Below are 25,864 nucleotides of genomic sequence, written 5' to 3' on the forward strand. Positions count from 1 at the left end.
TCTTGGAGGGTAGACATGTGGATAGGTATTCATATACAATTTTTGGAGGTTGTAACATAGTTGATCCCTCAACCAAAAGAGGCACCCCATTATTTAGCTCTATTTTTGGACATGGTTTTAATTAACTCCACTATTTTGCTATTGTTTGACTTGTCTATTGGAGTTAGTTACTTGAGGATATTATTGTATTGTTTTCCTTGGGTATTTATTATAACCTCTTGGAGGAAATCGTAGATCTCAACAAATTCATTTGCTTTTTTTAGTATGCAAGTTGTTGAGAGGATTATTTTATTGTTATTCCTTGGAGGACTAGTGGATCTAGGAAACAATTCATTATTTATTGTAAGAGGAGATAGAGTTGAAACCTATATTAAGGGTTTACTCTCTCCATTTGTATGGTGTGTGCGAAAAAGCCTCCAAGCTTTGGAATAAAATTGTCCTATCTTTGTCTAAGCTTTGTGGTATCGTGATCAACCTTGATGAAATGTGTCGTATTTTTTGTGCATATCAGTAGGATTATTGTTGCAGGCTTGGATTATCAAAGTTAATTTGGGTGCCATAAAGAAGTGGTATCTCTACATTGGAGAGGTAAACTCTCTTTGTTATATTGTTTTAAGTTTTAACAAAGTTAATTTGGGTGCCATAGAGGAGTGATATCGCTACATTGGAGGAGCTAAACTGTCTTTGTTACATTGTTTTAAAATAAGGCACTGATCTTCCATTTCATCCACAACCCAAAAAACACAAACTCTCCAAAAACTATATCTGTTTTCTAAGCTCTCTCTTGCTCCCATTCCCACACACATTGAGCTCAATTAACCATAGGGAAGGCCCTCTGGACTAGATCCATCCTTGATCTCACGGGAGAAAGGCAAAGGCATTAAGGTGACAATGGTGGCTTGTCTTGGGGTCTCATCCATGTGTTTATGGGACTTTGCTACTAGTGAGAACTTGGCAGGTAACATTTTATGATTATAGTGCCATTTCTAGGTACAATGTCCATTTCCCAGATATTTGTAGATTGACTGCCTTCTTTGATGAGGGTTTTATTTTGAATATCTTCTCCTCAATTGGTGACTCCGTGAAAGGAAGAGTCCCTTTTTCTTGGAGAGTTTGAAGATTTATTGCTTGTAGGGTGAAGCAAGCAATATTGTGAAGGCATTGAAGGTTCACCTTGGCAACTCCACTTCAATTTGGCATGAGGTATGATTGTATTTTGCAGATTTTATGTTCATATTTCAAGATTTAAAGTTTGAGAAGCATGGAAGAATTAGAGCATTGGAATATTATTTATTTTCCACTTGATTTCTTGAGCATTTCGGGGGCTATAAATGAAGGTTATGATTAAGATTTGCTTGATTCCATTGGATTATATTATGGATATCATAATCCAACTTTATCACATGTTACATCTTCCAATAAGGTCATGATAAAATCTCATATTGTTCAGGAAGATGTTTGGATGAGAGCTTTCTTTTGCATCTTTGAGGACAAGGCAAGTGATTGGTTTTATGATCTTGGTAAGGAACCTATTTTTACATTTGCAGAGTTATTGTGAATATTCCTCAGATGTTGGGATCCTCATTATGAGGAGGAAGAATGTGAAAAAATTATTGAAGATCTCATAGCAGCCTTACCCAAGGAAGAAGAAGCACCTCATGGTTTCATTGAAGATTAAAAGCATGAGGAGGATTTCTGTGAAGTCATCGATGATGAAGCATCCATATAGGATCAAGTCAATGAAGAAGACCTTATTGGTGAAAGCATTCAAGCCTCCATGCCCTCAATTCATGAAGACAAAGGTTTGGCAAGCCCTGGTCTTCCTCAAATTTCTGAATAAGGAGTGTTTGAAGATGGACCTTCTAAGGATGGTGCATGTTCAGATTTATTTGCTTCTCCTTTTGATGAAGATAGGGCAGCCAAGGATATGTTTGTTATACGGATTATTAAAGATATTGAAGGATATGTTTAAAATTTTGGTCATAGTTTGGAATCTGGATACAGATTATTGAAGAGTTTTAGGGGATGCTATTTATGACACATCTAGTGAAGAAAATGTAGATTTTGAAGCTTTTGGACAATTTAATATGGTAGAAGCAGATTCAGAAAATTTTCATGATCTTTTCCAGATGTACGCTAATGATACAAATTTTGAATATAATGAGGATATTTGTTTCAGATTTGTTTCAACCATTTAGGGTCGATTTATTATAGCTCTCCGATAGCAATTTCCAGATATGTTTTATGGGTAATAATGCATGTTCTCTTCGGCATGTGGAACTTGGGTCATAAATATACAGACTTCTTGCAGCCTTCTTGTTATTGAACATGATTCAAGTTTAGCAAATTTCAGTCTTGTTTCCTTTCTTGCACTCTAGATTTATTTCAACACTTTAGGCATATGTGACAACCAAAATCCAGGGTATTATTAGTCTTTTTTCTGCCATAAATAATTCATAAATTTTTCATATTTGAAGTGTAAAAAATGCAGAACTTTCCAGCCCTTGTTATTTTTATAATTTTGTATATTTTTATATAAAAACGTGGCTAGAAAATGGATGTTAGTGCCGGAAATTACATATGACAACATATTTTTCAATTTCGAATTTGTAGTAGTAATTTCCAGCCATCAAGAGTGAGCAACAAGTCATGAAATGTGGACAGAAATTTCTTCTTAGACCTGAAATTTTCATTCATACTTAAGATCCATATTTGTTGGAGCTGTCCACACCTTGCTTTCTCGAAGGTGTGAATCATGTATTGCATGCAGATTTTCCTTTGAAGAGGCACATAGATGATGCTTTTGAGGTTGATGAGGGACTGCCATATGTACTTTCCAGTCCTTATATTAGCCCTCTTCAACAAGAGATTGACTTGGCATGTGCTGCATCACGCCACTCTTTTGCAGATTTCTGTATTGAATATCCTACATATGATGTAATTCCAAATTGTAGCCACCTTATTATGTCTTTTCTAGTACATGTATACTTTGTTATGAGCATCTCCTTGTTTTGGTTAATGACCAAACAGAATGGGAGAAGTGGTGGCATCGATGAGACAAACACATGGCTCCATTGGTTGTGTGATTCTGCTTAGCACTTTCATTTACATATGCTAAGTAGGGTAGGCTAGGAAGGATAAGCTCTCTAGCATAACCATTATATTTCATTTCATGTTGTTTTCAACCTTGTTGGCTTATGCCTTTTTCGTGTAGAGCCAATTTTGACGTAATAAATTGCATGGACATTTGTATGTAATGTTTAGGGATGTGATGTGGCTCCATTTTGCCACATTATTGTATTTCATTTGCTTGGAGAGTCTTCTAAACAGGTACATTGGAGATTTTGGGGCTTTCATGCACTCTTTCTTAAAGAGTACATGTCCCCAAGTTGGAGCTAGCTATTATTCCACATATTACATGAGAGGTAAATGTGTGATTTTCATCGCATGACAGCATTTTAGGGGTGACACATTGAAGTGATGGTACACAATGTCTACTTTTTGCTTGGAGATAGGATATCGTGGTTGGGCATCTTGATGAATATGGATCCTCTTAATTTACTATGATGTTGATGCACATTGATTCCATGGATTATATGTCTTGGTTCCTATTTGCTTTACATGGTTACACTTGATATTCATATGGATGTGATGTTATATTCCTTAAGGCTATATCTTGTCTTATTTGGATAGATCAACCTACTTGATGATGGTGCTAGCTCCTTACCTCACTTCATGGTTTCAGTCCTTGCACACATGTATGGAGCCCTAGTCATGGTGTTGATATGATGAACTATGGTCTTGTGGAGAGAGGTCGAACACTTGAGATGTCTATCATACGATGATGATGTTTGATGAGATTGACATTCCCATTCATGGAGCATACACCTTCTTGACACATAGATTGCTTCTTGATGGAGTGACCTAGGATTTTGAGGTCAACTTGACATGGTTTTGGCATTTGAGCATGATCCTTGAGTGCTCCAATTCTCTCATTGATGGCTTTATGACACACACACTTTGCAGATTTTGAGCAAGTTGTTTGCCTTGGAAATCATGACTATGCCCTGGAAATTGTGACAGGTGCCTCGATTGTTGTGATAGATATTGCTTAGGGCATTGTGAACCATGCATTGAGAGTTGTGGCATTGCCTAGGGCATTGTGATGTTGCCTAGGGTGTTGTGATATGCATTTGGAATTGCGAATTTGCCCAAAGAATTGGAGGAACTTTGTCATAGGTTTCTTGCATGGTGATCTCCCTTTTTTTAACGGTTATTAGCATCTTGGCACATGTTTTAGGCGATTTTCAGCATATGGATGAGGATTGGTGGCATTGTGCTTCTTGGTGAGGGTGCCCTAGGGTTTGATGTGTTTATCATGACCCTATTGTGATATTTGATGAGATAGACACCAAACTTGGGGGGCACTCCTATTTCATGATTCTTCAGGCTTGCTATGGTTGGAGGGGCCAACCTACTCATGGTTGCACATATTGATTTCTTTGCTAGAGCGCTTGGTTTCCATGCTATATTTTGATGATGAGATTGCACTTTATGATGGAGATACACTTATTCTCATCGAGTGCTCCCTTACATAGATATAGAGGCATTTCATGTGATTTGGTGTTATTTTCTCATTGGAGAGAGGCTGTCCTAATTATTTGGAGGTTATTATTGACTTGACCCTTGTTCCATGGTGTCTATTTTATGTTGGTCAACCTACTTATATTGAATCCACTACACTTGCTTTGATTTGTGGATGGTTGTTACACTTTACAACCATATGTGTCACTTGGAAGCTTTTATTGTGTGTCTTTAAAAGTTGGTCACACCTTGGAGCTTGAGCTTAAATGACTTGGGGTACACTTCTCTTGAGCGCTCCACCTTTTGAGGCATCTATTACACTTCTTTCATGATGATGAGGAGGTCATCCACTTTGGGAGGTCATTTTGCGAATGTTCCCATTCTATTTGTCGAGGGTGTCCACATATGGAGTATCTACTTAGTCCTCTAGCTTGGATGATGGGCATGTGTAACATAGAGCTTCTATTTGTACATTCTTCATTGCATTTGATGGGACGACTTAGTCATGGAGGCCACACATGTGGCTATAATTGGTTATTTGGGACACATCATAAGGACTTAGTTGTGAATTGATTTGTTGACGTTGTTTGTGCTAATTTATTGAGGACATCCTACTCTCTTTGTCCTGGTTTCACACATGGACACATCTTGGAGGGCACACGTGGATAAATTTTCATTTACCATTTTTAGAGGTTGTTACATGGTTGATTCCTCAACCAAAGGAAGCATCCCATTATCTACTTAATAAAGTTGTAACTAACTCCACTATTTTACTATTTTTTGACTTGTATGTTGGGGTTAGTTACTTGAGGGCATTATTGTATTGTTTTCCTTGGGTAGTTCTTGTAACCTCTTGGAGGAAACTGTGGATCTCAACAAATTCATTTGCATACTTTTAGTATGCAAATTGTCAAGAGGATTATTTTATTGTGATTCTGTGGAGGACTAATGGATTTAGGAAAACAATTCATTGTTTATTGCGAGAGGAGATACGGTTGAAACCTATATTAAAGGTTTACTTTCTCCATTTGTAAAGTGTGAGTGAAAGAGCTCCCAAGTTTTGGAATCAAATTGTCTTATCTTTTTCTAAGCTTTGTGGAATGGGTGATCAACCTTGGTGAAATGTGGCATATATTCTTGTTGCTTATTAGTAGTCTTTTGTTGCAGGTTTGGATTGTCAAAGTTTATGTGGGTGCTTGTAATGTCCTCTATGAATTGAGGATGAATGGGACAAAATAACCTATTCATCCTCATAGGCTATAGTCCTCTATAAGGGGAAACACCCCAAAATTCCCACTATTGGGCAAGTTTTGGGGCAGCTGGGCGAAGAAACCCAAAGTTGGGGCTTGGAGTAAAGTTTACTCAAACGTTTTAGAAGAAGAGACCCTTCTAGGAAATCTATAAATATGAAAGCGATGAATTCATTTTGGATCATCAAGTATGGATCATTTCCTTTGTTTCTTGAGGATTAGTTCTGAGGGTTTTAAGGCCCCTTTTCTTCTTGTCAATTTCAGCGATGAAAGATTCCACCCTAGTTGATATCCTTTTCTTCTTTTCTCTGTGTTGGTACAAGTTTCTATCTAGGCAACGAGTTTTGTGGGAATTGGCTTTGTTATGGTACATGAAACATTTGACAGGTAGCGAGGGTTTGGGTTGATTCCACATTTAGTAGTAGCGTTGTCCTGTGTTTGATTGGCATCCTTGTTCTAGAGTTTTTCACAAAGGTAGTGAAGTCTTTGTTTCATCCAAACCGACGTTCGTGCACAACGAAGGCTTTAATTTTTTGAGGGACGATTTTGGAGCATAGACAAGATTGGGCTACATCGCATAGAATTTGAATGCTCTGTGATGAATCTCTGCTACTTATTGATGTATTTGGAGCATAGACAAGAGTGGGCTATGTCGTATTAATTTTGAATGCTCTGTGATCTTAATTTTGCAGTTCAGTGATAAATTCCAATCACTGGACTAGATTCCCCTTTCCGAGAGGACCAAAATTGATCTTTGAAGCACTGGATTCGGATAAGGGAAAGTGTATTTTTGAAGTGAAGCCCACAATGTCACATTTGATCAAGTTGGTCTAGAGGACAAATTGCCCCTCCTCCAACGCCTATAAATACAAGTCAAGGAGCCTCATTTGGACACCATCTTCACACCATCTCATCACCTCTTCTTGGGTTCGATACATCTGAAAATTGCAAGGCTTCTCTCACACGTGCGGAGGAGAAAGAGGATGAAATTACAGGTGGCTGAAATCTGAGTTTTTTGCAACTTTGACTAGTGTTGACCAACGTTGACTTTGACTTTTGGAGCTCATTTTGGGTTCGATCTTTTGGGATTATTTCTGTTTGGGCAGGCCACATCTTTTGGCACAAAAAGCAAGACATTTGAAGGAGTTTGACTTGGGTTGGCCACAGGAAAAATTGCAAACTTGGTCGTAGAATTTTCTCTCCTTTGACTAGATATTTTTGGACTATTTGGGCTCTGGTTGACCAACATTTGAGGCTGCACTCTTTGACCTTTGATTGAGTTTGATTGGAGCACTTCAATCGCAGATTCATGGATTGGTTAGGGCACATTGATTGCTGTTGACCGTTGACCATTGACCAGAATTGCAGAGTATGATAGTTGGGCAAATTTGACTTTTCTTCATTAGCATTTGGATCTTTGATAGTTGATTTGTTGATAACTTATAAGTCAAATTTTGACTTTGACTCTTGGATTTGGGCTCATTGTACTCTCTTGTTGATGTTTTGATTGTCTCCTATTGTCACTGCATTTACTGTTCTATCTTCAGTTACCGAATTGAATTGGAAAATTTATAGTTACTGAATTTGCTTATTGAAGAAGTGATTTGGGCTAAAGTAATTGAAATAACATAAAGCAGTGCAAAATTAACATGTGACGAATTTCCATGACTTCATGACTAAGTCATAGACTTTTGTGGCTAACATCGGACATCAAGAATTTGACCCTGATCTTTCTATCGCTGTTCGTAGAATCCAAGGCTTACTGCGGTCCTGGCGACTTAACACAAAGAAGACTCTTCGAGCTGAAGTTCGTGCCATCCGAGAAGTTGCGAGGACGAATACCAACGTATTAAATCCTTGGTGGAATTTTGTGAAAGCCCTCATGGATTTAGACACCTGTAGTTGACGCGAGGAAGAATAGTGACGAAAAGGAAGGGAATTGGATCTTGAGAAAAGGAGGAGCTAACAGATAGTTCCAGGTCTAAAGTAACTTCTGTAGCGACTTAGGTTACAATTTTTTGGTTAGGGTTTTTTTTGGATCGACCTCCGCTCTGTAGAATTTGGTCTCTGATTAAAGTATGCTCTGAACAAGTTTACACTTTTGAATTGTGGCTAATCTATACATACATTGTTTTGTTCTAAAGGTTGCATTGTATGAATTACTATGTATTGAATTGGGTTATACGTTCTGTTCAAAACCGTGTTACAATTATTTGACACTATGTACCAAAAAAATACATTGTTTGCATTAGATATGATTGTCAACTGTTAAGAAACCCCTGGCTTAAACCCTAATCATTATGAAACTCTAATGCAAAAATTAACCTAGTCCATTACAGTGGTATCAGAGCACTAGAATCTTGCCATCCTGTGAGTTTTGTGTATGTTTCTGGGAGATACGAGTAATGTTACAATCAGGAAGAATAAGGTTAATCACAGGGCAACCATGGAGGGTAAGGAGGAATGAGGAGATCCATACACCAAGGATCTCTTACATGCACTGATACATGGAAAAACGAAAATATCAAATTTTATATTACAAGGGCAGCAACAAGGACAACAATTAATGCAAACATTGGCCCAGGGTCAACAACAACTTGCTCAGCTGGTGACTCATCTCATAGGAAATGAAAATGTTGCTTGCAACAACAGAGCTAACATGGAAGGGGTGGGAATCATAACCCTGGTCCTCCTAACACCAGGGAAACCAACAAGAGGAGTCATCAACCATTGCTTCCTCAATTCACGAATAATTGAGCCCTGACAAACCAAGAAGCTATTGAACCAAACATGATGTTGGATAGTTACTTTTGGGAATATGCAAAAAACACACTAGCAACCATGACCTTCAATGAATACAACAATTTCATATTAAAAAACAAACCCAGGGGACAACCTAATTTTGATCTAATACGCAAGGTGAGTAAACTTTCCCTTCACTCATTCGATGGGTCATCTAAATGTACAACAATAGCTTAGGTGCAAAAAATTGGACACCTACTTTAGGCTCAACCATATAGCAAAAGCATATGTGATCCAATTTGCCACATTACATCTATAAGGGGAAGCACATGAATTGTGGTATCATGGTCTAGTAACATTGGGGCATCCCAACATTATTTCTTATGAAGATTTTATGCAAACGCTGATAGAAAGATTTGACTGGAAGAACCTAGACATCCACTTTAGAGAATTGGCACTTCACAAGCAGACGAGATCGCATGAAGAGTTCATTGCAAAATTTGAACGTATCCCTGTCATGGTAATAGATATATTCGAAGAATGATTAGTCATGCTTTTTAAGGAGGTTTTATCTGAACCACTACAGGGCTGGGTAAAAACATTCAATCCCACAACCCTTCAAGAGGCTATCAGAAGACTCATTATATGGGAAATGCAACAATCAAATCTAAAGCCCGTCCTAAGCCTTTCATTCCCTCGAAAGATAAGGAGAAGGCCCCTCAATGTGATTGGCCCAAAAGGGATAGGTTATATGAAGAAACTCAAAGCGAACTAAGGAGGAAAAAATTATGTTTTACTTGCAGGGAACCATGGGAACCTAGACATCGTTGTTTAGGAAAGGGGAAGATTCACTACATCGAAGTGCTCTTTGACGACGAAGAAGAAGGAGAAGAACCCACACCTAGCAATGATGAACCCATTGAGCCTAGCAGTCCCAAGGAAGAACACCCACAGGAAGAAGCTAAAGAGGAGGAAAAACCCCGCAAGAAAAGAAATCCCAACCACAAGTTAAGATTGCGACTCTTTCAAGAACACCCAGATATTACACCTTCAGGGTTAGGGGAGTTGTCAAGGGACAACATATCACAACCTTGATTGATGGGGGAGCTACACATAATTTCATTGATGCAACATTAGTAGTAAAGAGAGGGCTTCCCACAGAAGAATTCAAAGGCCTTGATGTAATAGTAGTAGATGGGTACAACTTGGATTGCACACAGATGATCCCAGGTTTGAGTGTAACACTTGGTGATTATACTTTCACTAGTGACTTTTACGTAATTGATTTGGCAAATATTAATATGGTATTTTGGGGGTTCAATGGTTGTATTCATTGGAAAAGCACACTATGGACTATCAAGCATTGGAAATGGAATTTAAAGCCCTGAATGGCAGTAAAGTGGTTTTGAGGGGCATGGAAAAATGTTGGACCATAGGTCGTTTTTGCTAGGATGGATGCCATTTTTAGGCATTAGCATATGCAACATAATGCAGGATTACGAGTCAAAAGACTCCTAGTAGTGATAAACCACAGTGCAAAGCAGACATTCAACCAGTGCTAGACAAGCATGGTTAGGTATTTGGTGATATTATCCAAGGATTACCGCCAAAAAGAGGATTTGAACATACTATAGAACTGGAAGAAGGGGCCAAGCCCGTAATCACCACACCATATTGACATCCAAAGAAATTCAAGGACGAGATAGAGAAGACCATCTAGGAATTATTAGCAATGGGCCATATCAGACTGAGCTCAAGTTTGTTTGCCTCATCTGTGGTTTTGGTGAAGAAGGATGTCACGTGGAGGATGTGTATTGATTACCAAGCTCTCAACAAGAAAACCATCAAAAAACAGGTATCTTATTCCCAGGATCGATGAATTACTGGATGAGCTTCATGAGCAGTATATTTTTCAAAGATTGACTTATGATCGGGGTATCACCAAATCCAAGTTCGAGAGCAGGACATGCCAAAAACAACATTCTGTTGCCACTATAGACACTTTGAGTTTTTGGTCATGCCCTTTGGGCTAACCAACGCTCCCGCCACCTTCCAATCTTGCATGAACAACATCTTCAACAAGTAGCTAAGGAAGTTCTTATTAGTATTTTTTGATGACCTTCTCATTTACAACAAGACATGGGATGATCACTTGGAACATTTGGATAAAATCTTGAGCATCATGCAGGAACAGTCACTTTATGCCAAGGCATCAAAGTGTGAGTTTGGATTGACAAAGATTCTTTACTTGGGACACATAATCAGTGCAAAGGGAGTACATGTTCATCAAGAGAAGATCCAGGCAATATTGGACTGGCCTACACCCAAGAGCCTAACCGAGTTATGAGGATTCTTTGGGATTTGCAGCGATTATTGATGGTTTGTCTTCTCTCAGTTCAGTGCACCCTTCACAGATTTAACCAAGAAGGGAGCATTCAGGTGGACAGATGAATTCGACAAGATGTTTAACAAGCTCAAGGAAGTAATGAGCTCATGTCCAGTTTTGGCCCTCCCCAACTTTAGTCAGCCCTTTGTATTAGAATGTGATGCATCAGGGGAAGGGATCGGGGTTGTCTTAATGCGAAAGGGCCACCCCATTGCATTCGAAAGTCAGAAGCTCCAGGATACCAAGAAACTTTAGTCCAGATATGATAAGGAGATGCTCTCTATCATGCACACTTTGGCTAAGTTCAGACAATATTTGGTGGGAAACAGGTTTGTAGTCAGGATAGACCACAACGATTTACATCATTTTTTGGAGAGAAAAGCCCTGAATGAACAGCAACAGAAATGGGTAAGTAAAGTTCAAGCTTCTAATTTTGATATTGAGTATGTAAAGGGGAAAAGGAATGTCGTGGCCGATGCACTTTCTAGGAAACCGACAATATGTTCCTTTATAGAACAACAATGGGAGAGCATCTCAATGGACTTCATCACTGGGCTACCCAAAGCAAAGGGCAAAGATTGTTTCTATACCGTGGTGGACAGATTGACGAAATTCACACACTTCTTTGCAATATCAGCTGACTATTCTGCCAAACAAGTAGCAAAATTCTTTTTCAAAGAAGTCTTCAGATTCCACAGACTACCTAAAAATATAGTCAGTGATCGGGAAAACATGTTTATGGGTGCATTATGGCAAGAGCTGTTCAGGCTAGTGGCAACAAAATTATCCCCTAACACTTGTTATCACCCACAAACAGATGGGCAGACAAAGATTGTGTATAAGTGGATTGAAGGGTATTTGCGTAACTATGTAATGGGTCAACAAAAAGCATGGGTCAAATGGTTGTACCTTGGGGAGCATTGTTACAATACCACCTACCATTTATCCATCGGGATGATGCCTTTCAGAGCGCTATATGGATATGATGCACCCTCCTTTATTGACAGGGTTTGGAGACAACAAAGTACCCATTGCTAAAGATTGGATACAAAAGAATCAGGATATTCTCAAGATACTCAAGGAAAACATGCAGGATTCTCAAAATCGACAAAAGATGTATGCAAACCAACATTGAACAAAACACAACTTTGAGATAGGAGACCTCGTTTTCTTGAGATTCCGGCACTATAGACACACCGCGCTAAAGAAAAACGGTGCAAAAAAGTTGAAGCATAGGTTTTATGGGCCTTATAAAGTTCTATGGAAGGTTGGCAAAGTGGCATATGAGCTAAAACTACTAAGCGACAACAGAATCCATAATGTATTGCACGTGTCGTGCCTCAAGAAGGTTGTGGGACAATAGGTCACCACCTCTATCAAGTTGCCACCATTAGACGAAGAAGGGCAACTGGAATTGATTCTAGAGACGATCATGGTCGTGCGGGAAAAGAAGTTAAGAGGGAGAGTAATTCTAGAATACCTTATCAGGTGGAAGAATTTGCCAGAGGAGCACGCGACATGGGAAGGAGAACGTATTCTGCAACACCTGAATTTGCAATTGCTTGAGGGCAAACAATTTCGAGCAAGGAGGATTGTAACAGTGTAATGTCCTCTACGAATTGAGGATGAATGGGACGAAATAACCTATACATCCCCGTAGGCTATAGTCCTCTATAAGGGGAAAAACCCCAAAATTCCCACTGTTGGGCAAGTTTTGGGGCAACTAGGCGAAGAAACCCAAAGTTGGGGCTTGGAGTAAAGTTTACTCAATCATTTTAGAAGAAGAGACACCTCTAGTAAATCTATAAATATGAAAGAGGATGAATTCATTTTGGATCAAGTGTGGATCATTTCCTTTGTTTCTTGAGCTTTAGCTCTGAGGGTTTTAAGACCCCTTTTATTCTTGTCAATTTCGGTGGTGAAAGATTCCACCCTAGTTGACATCCTTTTCTTTTTTGCTTTGTGTTGGCACAAGTTTCTATCTGTGTAGCGAGTTATGTGGGAATTGGCTTTGTTATGGTACAAGAAACATTTGACAGGCAATGAGGGTTTGGGTTGATTTTGCGTTTAGTAGTAGTGCAGTCCCATGTTTGATTGGGATCCTCGTTCTAGGGTTTTCGTCAAAGGTAGCAAAGTCTCTGCTTAATCCAAACTGACGTTCAGGTACAACGAAGGCTTATTTTTTGAGAGAGACGTATTTGGAGCGTAGATAAGAGCATTAAATTTGAATGCTCTGTGATGAATCTCCGTGACTTATTGATGTATCTGGAGCGTAGACAAGACTGGGCTACGTCGTATTAATTTTGAATGCTCTGTGACTAAGTCGCAAACCTCTGTGGCTGACATCAGACATCAAGAATATGAACTTGATCTTTCTGTTATTGTTTGCGAAATCCCAGGCTTATTGTGGTCCTAGTGACTTAACATAGAGAAGACCCTTTGAGTTGAAGTTTGTGCCATCCGAGAAGTTGTGAGGACAAATAATAGTGTATTAACCAATGTTGCGAAAATCGTTATCGGGATTAAATCAGAGAGGGGAAAAAACAAGAAAAAATCGTAAAAATTGGAAAATAATTGGGAAAAAATAGTAAAATACAAAAATATTCATTTTTTTTCAATTTTTTTAATATCTAAAGCATCTACAACATAAAATAAATACATTGACACATAAATGTGATAAAAGAACTAATATATAAGATGTGTAATATCATTTCTAGTGCTACATCACACATAACAGTGAATCCTGTCCTGAATAGTAAGTCCTGACTCCTGAGTTCCAACTCAGCCTCAAAATATCAATAAAAAATATAATGTATCTCATATCACGAGTCATAATGTCATATACAATGAAATGAACCAAATAACTAATACTATTGATTTCCTCTGCCCCTCTTGCGAGCAATGTAATAGCTTTCCCTTTCCCTCTAGATGTAGATCCGGTGGAGTTGGTAGTGGACTCTGCTGTGCTCTAAAAGCTGAAGAAGTAGGAGCTAGAAGAGGTAGACCACGTCCTTTACTGGTGGCAGGGGTAGCCTAGGTAGGTGGTGTCACCTCCTCCTCCTGTTGCTCCTCCTCCTCTTCCTCCTCCTCTACGCCTTCCACTACCTCTTGCTCTAACCAATCATCGGTAGACTCCATGAGAGACCTCTCGGTCTCAACCCTCCATGCAGTAGTGGTGTCAATCCCATCCAATGAGATGACATCCATATCAGGTATCCTCTCAAGTTGCCTCACCCACAATCGAAGATTGTAGTAGACATAGACCATGTCATTAAGTCGCTGGGACTCCAACTTGTACAAAGATCATAAAATAATAATTATAAAAACAATATTATTTAATGAATTCAAAAAATTAATTGGAAATTTGGAATATTTTAAGTTTTAAGTTTAACTTGTTGCACTTCTTGTTGTGTATTTTTTCAAATACACTCTAGTTGCGCTCGCATCCTGGGAAGCTACATGTTTGGCTGAGGATTCAAATGGCAAGCTTTTGCAGATGGGGTACTCTGGCACCATAGCGAGTCCACCATGCATCTACAACAAAATTACAAATAAGATAAACATAAGAAAAAAATGAAATTTGAAAGTTGAAGCAAAGTATGAAGTTATGAACTTGAAGAGACAATGAAATTTGAAACAAACTAAAAAATACCTGGCATTTGAGTCTTCCTATCAACCACGACCATCTCAAAGCCAAATGTGCCACCTGCCATCCTGTATATTTCCATTTCTTTGGAGATTTCTGCACGTTCTGTTGGAGATCGCACCATCCTCTGAACACAGGTTAAGAATCTATCCATGATCTCAGCATCAAATAAGAACCCACATGGGTAAGAATATGCGGGGTTCATGTAGGTCCTTGCAGCATGAATGCGACGATGGAGTGTGTTGTTCCATCGTTCATCAATCACTTCCCATAGGAGGAGTTGTTTATGAAACCCCTCATCTCCCTTATCATCATAGTAGACCCAAATGGATTCTTTGGCCTTGTCCATGGCCTTATACAAATAGCCCATTGCGGGCTTCTCACCATCAACTAATCGAAGAACCTTTACCAGAGGTTCAGTAATAGTGCACACCTCCTGCACTCCCTCCCAGAAGTTTTCCTGGTATGAAACTAATCTCCATATGGCCTCTCTTTCTGGTTTGCGGCTAAATGTTAAAGCACGCCACTCTTTTGAAAGAAACATTCTCTTCACATCCCACATAGAATTCAAGAGGGATTGAAGAGATATGAAACTAGTGGCAAACCGTGTAATGGCAGGGCGCACCAACTCCTTGTTGTTGGTGAATTTTCTCATCAAGCTAAGCACAAATGCATGATTATATATAAATTTTGTAATGCTTTTTGATGAGTCAACAATATCTTTGACAAAGGAAATTTTTCCTATGTCCTCCAACATCAAATCAATACAATGTGCAACACAAGGTGTCCAAAATAAAGTAGGACGCCTCTCCATAAGCATCTTGCCAGCAACAACATAATTTGCAGCATTGTCCGTTATGACTTGGACAACATGTTTTGCATCCACCTCCAAAATAAACACATCCAACAAATCACATAATAATTTTGCATCTTTGATATGTGAAGATGCGTCAACAGATTTCATAAACATTGTCCCCTTGGCACAACTAACTAAGAAGTTTATAAGGGCTCTCCCCTTTTGGTCGGTCCAACCATCTGACATCACAGTGCATCTTGTTCGTGCCCATGATGCCCTAAAATCCTCCAATCGTTTGGTGCAGTCAACCTTTTCATCTTGAAGAACGTGGCCTCTAAAGTCATCATAAGAAGGGATTTTGTACCCTGGGCCAACAACTACAATAGCATCAACAACGGGTTGGAAAAATGGATTATTCCTTGCAACACTGAAAGGAATATCACTCCAAAGGAGAAACTTGCCCAACAACTTGTCAGTTTGTTCTTTCTCATTTTTTTTTAAGCATTGAAGTGATAGATGGTTGTGAACCAGGCGTGGTTCTAGGAACAAAAAACGATGAGGCAGCTACAAGGTTGGTTGTAGACATTGATGCTGAAGTAGAACCAGTGCCACTTCCATATTCACCTCCTAACACTCTCCCTGCTAGTTGCTTCTTCAGATCTGCTTTGGTCACTTTCTCTTGCTCTAATTCTTCCAATGATCTCATGGCTCTTCGGATGATTTCCGCATTTGTATTGGTGCAAGGCCCTACATCATGTCCAGGGATTTGTGCAAGGTGATACTTCAATCTATAAACCTCCCCTGACATATGCTGCCCACACAACTTGCAAGACAAGTTCAATCTATCAAACCCTCCATCAGGTTCACCAAATTCCCACAGAGGGTCCAATTTCCTTCGCATGTTTCTAACTTGGTTGAACTCTTGAGTTTTAATGTAAGATGAAGTTTGAAGTTGAACCTATGGCACACTAAGAATTGCAAGTTACAAAAAAAAAAAAAAAAATTACATACATGACACAACACATTGAATTTTTGACAAACAAACAAGAAAATCTCAACTCAATCCAAAATAAACTCTCTCCACTCTAAGCAACAAAAAATGAAAAAAAAAACACCATCAAATCCATTCAAAAATCATTGATAATCAATGGGTTATAGAAACCCAAGCAAAAACAAGAAAAAAAATGGCCAAATTTGGTGCCCATACCTGGAAACCATGGTTTGCTGAAGAAATTTGATCCAAAGATGAAGTTTTCTTGCTTGGGATGCTAAAATCTCCAGGCTTCCTCCTCTGCCCTAGTAGACGCCTTCCAGGCTTCCTCTCCTCAGCTCTCAAACCACACCGCTATCTGTTCAAAATGACAAAAAAATTCATTTTTTCCTTATAAAACACGCTGTCCAGGAGCCTGACGATTTTTACCCATTGAATTGCGATTATTTCGAAAAAATTGCGATTTTTTCAGCGATTTTTTGAAAAAGAAGGTTAGTAATAATCGGGCGATTTTATCGGCGAAATGAAAAAATCGCGATTTTTTGACGTTCTCGCGATTAAATCCCGATTTTCGCAACACTGGGATTAACTCTACAGTTGAATTTTGTGAAAGCCCTCACGGATTCGGACACCTGTAGCTGACGCAAGGCATAATAGTGACAAAAAGGAAGGGAATTAGATCTTGAGAAAAGGAGGTGCTAACGGATAGTTCCAAGTCTAAAGTAACTTTTGTAGCGACTTAGGTTACAATTTTTTGGTTAGGGTTTTTCTGAATCGATCTTCGCTCTATAGAATTTGGTCTATGATTAAAGTATGCTCTAAAGTGATCTTTGAACAATGAATTGTGGCTAATCTATATACATACATTGTTTTGTTTTGAAGATTGCATTGTATGAATTACTTTGTATTGAATTGGGTTATACGTTCTGTTCAATACAGTGTTACAATTATTTGACACCGTGTACCAAAAAATACATTGTTTGCATCAGATATGATTGTCAAATGTTAAGAAACCCTTGCTTTAAACCCTAATCATTATGAAACCCTAATGCAAAAATTAACCTAGTCCATTACAATGCTATAGAGGAGTGGTATTGCTATGTTGGAGGTGGTAAAATATCTTTGTTACATTGTTTTAAAGTGAAAGAATCCTTGCTGTATTATTCCTCGTGAACAAAAGCAACATTCAATCTCTTGGGCAAAAACACTCTCAAATTGATTTGGAAGTGGTTCAATTCTTGAAGACCCTTCCCTTTCTAAAATGTGATATTTGGCTTTTGAAATCTAGGACTCTTTGAATCTTGTTTTGAGTGTTGACATCCCAATTTTCCCTTTAGATCTTATGGCTAATCGCCCCCTTGAGGTTGCATATTGGCCCCATAGCCCAACCAAAGTAAAGCATTGATCTTCTCTTTCATCCACTATCCAAAAAAACAAAATCTCCAAAAATTGTTTCTGTTTCCTAAGCTCTCTCTTGCTTTGATTCTATATCATGGACATTGAGCTTAGTTAACCATAGGGAAGCTCCCCTTGACTAAATCCATCCCTAGTCTAAAGTGAGAAAGGCAAAACCACTAAGGTGATAGTGGTGGCTTGCCTACTTATCCCTTGGGCTTTCATGCATGTGTTTAGGGCACTTTGCACCTAATGAGAACTTGGGAGGTAACATAACATTTAACCATAATAAGCTATGGTTTATCAGTGTTAGACCCTATATTTATGTCTTTTGAGGCAAAGCTAGTACACAAATTTGCACATAATAAAATTGAGGCTATAATAATCAACCTTGTATTGCTTTCAAACATAAACCTAAGATACAGCATGATTGTAGCAAAATATAGATGAAAAGAAGAAAAATAGATAATGTCAACCAATTCTTGCTGGAGTCTGCCCCATTTCTCTTCTTGTTGATGGGCATGAATTTATTTCATCCAACAACCAAGAATTGAGCTCTTGGTGGTAAATGATTGACTTATCAAGGTTTTTTTTGGAATATGTTCTCAAACCTTCTTAATGTAGGAGGTTTTGTTATAAACAAATTCAGAGTCCAAGCTGTTACGAAAAGCATCCGTTTCATCTTTTGGGACTCTATATATATATATATATATATAATAATTTATAAAATCTCACTAAAGTCCATGTCCTCTCACATTTGGTTGATCCTGGCTTTGGTTGGAAATAAGTTCATTATATATCCATTAGTTTTTGTCAATCGGAGTTCAATCTCTCCTCCATAATCTACCATTCAGAATCCTCTCCTTATTTTTTTGAAAGCCAATAAGATTGCTTTTGATACCAGTGTTTATTGTTGTTGCAAAAGTGAAAATGTTCCCCATCTGCACAAACACATGATCTACTGATAGAGAAAAGGGATTGACAGGGCATTTTATCCCACTGCTTTCCATGCTCCCTTCAAACTCCCAGCCTTGCAAATTCTTAATTACTTCATTTTTAAAACACTCACGAGATCTTGTATTGAGCTCCTCTGTACAGGAGTGACTGGCTTTCCTTTCAGTCTCCATTTGATCCCTTTGCAATTTTGACCTATCACTATTGTAGGTGAATTGCATACATGTACACATTTTACACACCAAAAGAAGACAAGAACATAAAATTGAGAGATAAGGTCAATTCACTAGTTCCCTGCTAGCTAGATGAATAGGATAAGATGGATGAGGGAACCAAAATTTGACATAAAATGGTCAGGAAAATAAAATCAAGATCCTAAATTGACACTCTGAATTCAAAGTTCCAAAAAACAACACACCAGTAAAAGACAGTAAATGGAGATATCCAAAGGGGTTGAAGAAATTGGGAGATGACAGGGGATGGAGAAGAATACTTGAAGGCAATGTTTACTCTTGTTCCTTCATTGCAATAAGTACTAAGAAGTTGGAGAGATCATAGGGGTTGAAGAAACCAAAATATGGCGGGGGATAGAGAACAATATATGGAGGCAATGTTTACTCTTGTTCTTTCATTGGACAAAATAGAGTAGACTCAAGCTCGAGCAGAAAATACCATCCCTGATAAAGGGCCTACTTATACAAGTGGCCATCCAAATCCAAACTTAAAAATGCTATCCGTTAGTCCACATACCCCAGACTTGATCATGATGAGGAATGATCACTTAGAATGTGGCTAATTATACACTAAGATCTTCTTTTACCGAGTCTTGAATGAGAGGTCTGATATCATCAGTGTTGTTTGTGTACTTGCAAAATTACTCTAATAATCATAGGGGATCATTTTGATAGCTTCCTTCACTAATTCGTTTGCCACTTTATTATTAAGATGTTCTTTTACCAAGTCATGAACAAGAGGAATGATGCCATTATTGTTGGTTTGTGTGCCTGCAAACTTACACTTTCATCACAAGGATCATATAGATAGCATACTTCACTAATTTATTTGTCACTTTATAACCGAGATGTTTGATGTGATGTAATGATTTTTTGTCAAAAAAATTGAAAGATATTTGATTGCTTAAAGTTTGGCTTTGATCAATGTTTTAAAATTCAGTTTGAGTCAAATCGGCTAAGTTGACTGTTGTCCATACCAACTCGGCCATCTACTTGGTTCAAATGGCTGGTTTGGTACTGAATTGGCAGAGTCAAAGCATGACTTTTTCAGTTCGGTACCAAACCAGCCCTACTTGGCCAAGTAGATACTAGACCCCACCATGGCAAGCTTAGCTTGCAAAATTCAATTTTTTTATTTAAAAACCTTTCTAAACCCTACCAAAATATTATAAAGAGACCACCCCTGCTATTTGCCTCACAGCTCTCTCATTGAGCATTTCTGTACCTGCAAACTCGCTCTTATAATCACAGGGATCATATTGATCTTCCTTCACTAATTTGTTTATCACTTTATAACCAAGATGATTGATGTGATGTAATGAATTTTTTCCAAATTTTTTTTGAAAGATATTTGATTGCTTTAAGTTTGGCTTTGATCAGTGTTTTTAAGATCGGTCTGAGTCAACTTGGACTCAGTCTATTCGACTGAGTTGACTATCGGCTGTATCAACTTCACCATCTACTTGGTTCGAGGGACCTGTTTGGTACTGAATTGGCCGAGTCAAATCATGACTTGGCCAGTCCGGTACTAAACCAGCCCATTAGAGGACTCCATTAGAGAAGCTTGGACAGATTAGATTGGAATTGCAAAATCAGCTTGCAAAATTTGAAGAAGACAAGGCTAGGCAAAAGAAAATGGTTGAAGCATGTTTTTAAAATTCTAGAGTCTAGAGGCCATTTAGAGCATCATTGATTATGTTTTCTGTTGCTGATATGTATTCCACTTGGTGCCATTTTGAAATTTTTTGATATATTCATTCGTACATGGTATATGCATGAGCAAACTTTGCATATTTTGTGTATGATGGTTTGAAATCTTTAAAATATCTTAAAATTTAAATATTTTAATGTATTTCTTATTAAACTGAGTAATTGAAATCAGATTGGTCCAAGTCATTCTGAGTTTAAATTAACCCTTGGCTGATTTCAAACCCGAGTCCAAGTTGTCACACATTGGCTTTGATGCCCCTCTTCCTCCGAATTTTCTTACTTTACAGGGAGATAATTAGTTTTTAAATCCCCCTTTGACTTCTAGGTTCTTAAAATCTTTAAGGATTACCATAACCCGATTTCCAAATTCTGAAGGAATCACTTTCACCTATGCTTTGTTGTTGGTCATTTGGCCTAAAACTTGGCATAAAATAAAAGGCTTCTATCCTCTTTATTTTTGGAAATCCCTCCATACCCTGCAGGACCATGGCTTCCTCCTGAAGCTTAATCAAAATTTAGGCCTATTAAGTATATTTCCACAAGGTCACTAACTTGTTTTTTTTGAAGACAGTCTTTCGATTACAAAAGCATTTGTTATTAAGTTTTGTAGTTGCTGAAAATGGACATTTTTCTGATTTGAATGTATTCTCGTGTAGCTGAGATGTTTTTCAAGATTTGAAGGGCTATAAAGGTATCTTATTTGGCAGAAGAATTGTATGTAGTCAGCAAGAGGGTTCTAGGCAGCGGGTACAGTTTGGCTACGTTCTGACACAAGGATTTGGCTGGGATACGTATCTAAGGAGTTTAGACTCTGGAGTACACATAGGATATGGATACCATAATCTAAGCAGGAACTTTTGCCATTGGTATATCTCAAAAAATGGAAGTTTGGTTGTTTGATTTCTGAAGTCAAGGTATTCTGCCTATTTTAAATATTCCCTTCTGGTAATTATCATAAATACCACAGAATAGAAGGGTGGCTGTTATTTAATGTTTCTGCATGGTTATTGTATAAACCATAGTTACATTTGGACAGGGGCATCAATGCCAAGCTTAAAGAAATCAAATATCATCCAATTTTTTTGAAAAAAATTCATTCCATCATTATCCTATTGGTGCCTCAAAGATTGGAAGTTCCGTTGTTTGATTTCTGAAGTCAAGGTATTCTGCCTATTTAAAACACTCCCTTCTAACAATTTATGATAAATTCCACAGAATTGAAGGGTGGCTGTTATTTTAATGTTTCTGCATGGTTTTAGTAAACTGTAGTTACTGGGGACAGTCACACTTCCTTGCACAGTAGGTACCTGTCCCCAAAGTCCCCCCCAATCCCAGGGAATTGGTGGGCAGTTTAGGGATGTCCCTGATCTGCATGGTTATAGTAAACTGTAGTTACTGGGGACAGGCACATCTCCCTGCACAGTAGGTACCTGTCCCCAAAGTTCCCCCCAATCCCAGGGATTGGTGGACAGGTTAGGGATGTCCCTGATGGGCCGGGGATGCCCCCATTGGGATGTGGACGCTGGGGATGTTTCTCCCATCCTTTTGCCACCCCCATCCAAAATTGGGAATGTCTAGGAGTCCCCAAGTACGATGCCACAAAAAGGTTTCGAAACAGACCTGTTTTGGTGTCCAGATGGCCATGTGTGGGTGCATTATGGCCCAAGTTGGTCAATGACATTAAGTTGACCAATAACATTGTTTGGAAGCCCTTCCGCCATTTCTGTTCGTTCTTACATCTGCTGGAGCTGAGACAAGTGCTTTTTAGAACTCCAATAGTTCCAATAACATTGTTTGGAAACACTTCTGTAATTTCTATTCATTCTTACATCTGCTGGAGGTGAGACAAGTGCTTTTTGGAGCTGAGAGAGTGCATTTTGAGGCAGAAAAATGTACCGTCCAGAAGAAGAAATCATGCTGTTCTATTTTTACATCTTTTGGAGGTAGAGAGAGTGCTGTTTGGAGGCAGAAAGATTGGTGTTTGGAGCAAGGTTGGAGTGTGGAGTGGAATGAGAGCATCAGGAGTGCCATTTTGCAAAAATCCTCGGGAGTGGAGCATCTATTGTTTCTATATATATTATTGCATTTATATTAAAAAGGACATGCAGAATGCCAAATTAGTTGCTGAATATATGAGAACATGCATATTTGTACAGCAATGAAGATAGAAATGTCATGAATAGTACATTAATGATTAATCATTTGAGCATCAATCATCTAGAATCTAGATTCTATCAATTATAAACAAACATACAAATGTTTAAGCCATATAATAGAATGACCAATAACTTATGGAATGAGATAGGTTATCTAGCAACTGTCAACAATAACATGACCAAATAGTTATGTTTGCAAAATAGGTCATCTGCACGCCGAAGTATGGAGATCGAAAGGTCCAAAACAATAAATTGAGCTAGTTGCTAAATGCCTCTCTACAGAAAAAAGTGTTCTCTAATTGTGAAAGCACCCATGTTTCCAGATGTTGTAGATGTGGGGTAGCACCACTATGCATGTTCCACCACTCCTTGACAAGAAATGTTCCACCATCGGTTATATCGAGATCCTCATTATTAGTATCATCCTTCATTCTTTACCTCTACCTCACTCCTCTAGGGACGTCAATTGACACCAACTTTTGATAAAACTGCCTAATCCAAGCCTTAAATATGGTAAGAAAAGCTTAACATGCTTGATCAATGATTTTGGTTTGAGTGAAGGGTATATTTTTTGCTAAAGATGTGACAAAGGAGTTCAACAGTCAACACCACCAACGTTAGGATACATATAGGGCTTGGTGCTCTTGATTAAATGCCAACCACATACCTGCATACATAATAGAATCTACTGAAAATGTTGCAATCCCATCAATCCTGAAATCTTGAAAATTGTTAAGTTTGCTGAATTTTGAATGGGATATGAAATTCTATTTTCTCCATATGAAGTCCGATGAGGTTGGAACCACTCTCAAACATCCTGAAACAATTAATAATAATGTTAAAAATTACTTTATACTTTAAGAATTTATCATTACCATTAGGCAGCATGCGGGGCATTGTTCCAAGCTTTTGGAGTTGGGGTTTGACGAGGTTATGCTTCTGGCAATCTTGATTTGGAGCTGCTGCTTTGCAGACTGCTGTTTGGTTCCATATTGGTTGGTTTGACATTCAAGTGCATTGCATTTGCATTTTGACCCTTGTGCATATTATCATTTGGAAATTGGACTATGTACTTGCTCATTTATATTAATATGACATTTTATGGAATCAAGCATGACATTGGTTTTTGGTTCATGAATTAAATTTCTATTTCTGTTTCATCATTCTTGTAAATTTTTAAAATTCCTATAGAAGAATTTGTTTGGGAAGTTTGCATATTTTCGGATTTATTTAGATATTTTTATCTTTTAAACTAATTTTTGCTGTCCTTTGGAAATTTGGGGGTCTTCTGTGGCTGCTTCTCACACTCATTTCCCTGTTTCAGAAAGTTGTGAAACTATGATATAAGCTCTTGTGCCAGTGAGAAAAATAGTCAAGAAGTCAGATGGACTAGTAGGACTGACATTGAAGTACTCATTTGGAAATTTATTGGCATAAACCTATGTTGCAGGAAACGCTGGGCTTGAGCCCGTTTCTGGGCAGAAATGATACGGAAACGCGTTTGGTACGGCCTGGAAATGCGTTTCAGGCCGTACTGCCACGTTTCATGTGGGGGAAATGTGGCCCAGTATGGCCTGAAACACGTTTCCAGGTCGTACAACCACATTTCAGCGATAAAGTGACTTTTTCCTCAGTTTTTTATTTTTATTATTATTATTATTATTCTTTTATTTTATTGTTTATTGTAAATTTATTTATTTATTTATTATATATATATATATATATATATATATATATATATATATTTTTTTTTTTTTTAAATTTTCGCTCCCTGCCAATTCAGGAGTGATAGAGGGAGCTATTGAAGATTGGAAACAATTTTTTTTGAGTGGGGCAGCCTAATGTTCAAGCCTATGGCCCTAGTGTTGATATGCAGTTCATGGTAATGTTAAATTCTTAAAGTAAAAGGATGAAAATGAAAGATAAAGGAGAATGTCACTTACCATGAAATGACTCAGGATGTTTGAGAGTGGTTTCGCTCTCATTAGATTTCATATGGAGAAAGTAGAATTTTAGATCTCACTCAAAATCCAGCAAACTTATCATTTTTTCAGGATTTCAGGATTGGGGGAATTGCAATGTTTCCATTGGATTTTGTCATGTACTAGGGTATGGAACTTGTATTTAATCAAGAGAACCAAGCCCTCTATGTAGGGGAGACTCCCAATAATCAAGAGCACCTAGGGTACTAGGGTATAGAACTTGTATTTAATCAAGAGCACTAAGGCTGTTCGACTATGCAGGAGGAGACTCCCAATCAAGCACAAGACAAGAAATTAGAAATTTCTTGTGGCTGATTTTGGATATTGCTATTTTCATTATGTGATCATTCATGAGTAAATGTGATGTAAATTTAGAGACTTATAGTTTATGCATTGACATTGGACAATTTAATCATAATGTAATAAATTATAATGTATCATGTATGCTTTATGATTGCACATATTTCTTAAATGTCGTAATATGACCCCCCCAAATTTGGGGGGGTCACGTTTTGTACTTGTACCCGTTTCCCCGTATCGTGCAACTTAGGCATAAACTAATTATGAGAATGAGATATTGACTTGGTGGTAGCCTGGACATCAAAATAGCATGGTTAGATGATGAGGCAGCCTAATCTCACCTGGACATCAAATTAGTATGGTTAGATGACGAGGCAGCCTAATCTCACAAGTATTCAAAGATTTATATGCCTCCATTTTAACATCTCACTTGATTTTGACTACAAGGTTGCAGGCATCTTGTGGCTGTTAATTGAAATTTCTTAATTTATCTTTGCTCGATTTTAACTCTTTTCTGAATTTCTTTTTAAGTCTCTATACATAATCATATGTTACTATTTTTCATTTATTTCATAGTTGCAAGTGTTGGGGAATGATGTGTTTAGGGTGCTTTTTGCTTCAATGACTTCAGACCCAATATGCAAAACCAACACCTTATTTCCTTTATGATGGAAATTAGACTTACTTTACATTGGAAGCCAGAATCAGCTTGTTGTTCCCTTTTGTGAATGCAGTTATG

General features: G+C 38.1%; 1 protein-coding gene and 1 long non-coding RNA gene across 3 annotated transcripts in view; both read left to right on the forward strand.

Moving 5' to 3' along the window:
- LOC149205573 (uncharacterized) overlaps positions 1-25,864 on the forward strand; it is a 51,518-nt gene that overhangs the window by 16,457 nt on the left and 9,197 nt on the right. The window contains exon 2 of one of the 2 annotated variants that reach the window (XM_089395121.1): positions 512-588. The exons of the other annotated variant lie outside the window; for it this stretch is intronic. Within the exon in view, the coding sequence (XP_089251247.1) occupies positions 512-548 (37 nt within the window). The 3' untranslated portion in view covers positions 549-588. The remainder of the gene's footprint in view (positions 1-511; positions 589-25,864) is intronic. 2 annotated transcript variants of the gene reach the window in all.
- On the forward strand, positions 595-1,937 carry LOC149205574 (uncharacterized). The gene is made up of 2 exons (XR_016252478.1): positions 595-1,203; positions 1,451-1,937. It is a non-coding gene; the product is annotated as an uncharacterized LOC149205574 (long non-coding RNA).

Source organism: Pinus tabuliformis, chromosome 1_2 (genome assembly GCF_031772625.1).
Source record: "Pinus tabuliformis cultivar Carrire ecotype Pingquan chromosome 1_2, CPIR1, whole genome shotgun sequence".
In the NCBI taxonomy this organism is placed as follows: domain Eukaryota; kingdom Viridiplantae; phylum Streptophyta; class Pinopsida; order Pinales; family Pinaceae; genus Pinus; species Pinus tabuliformis.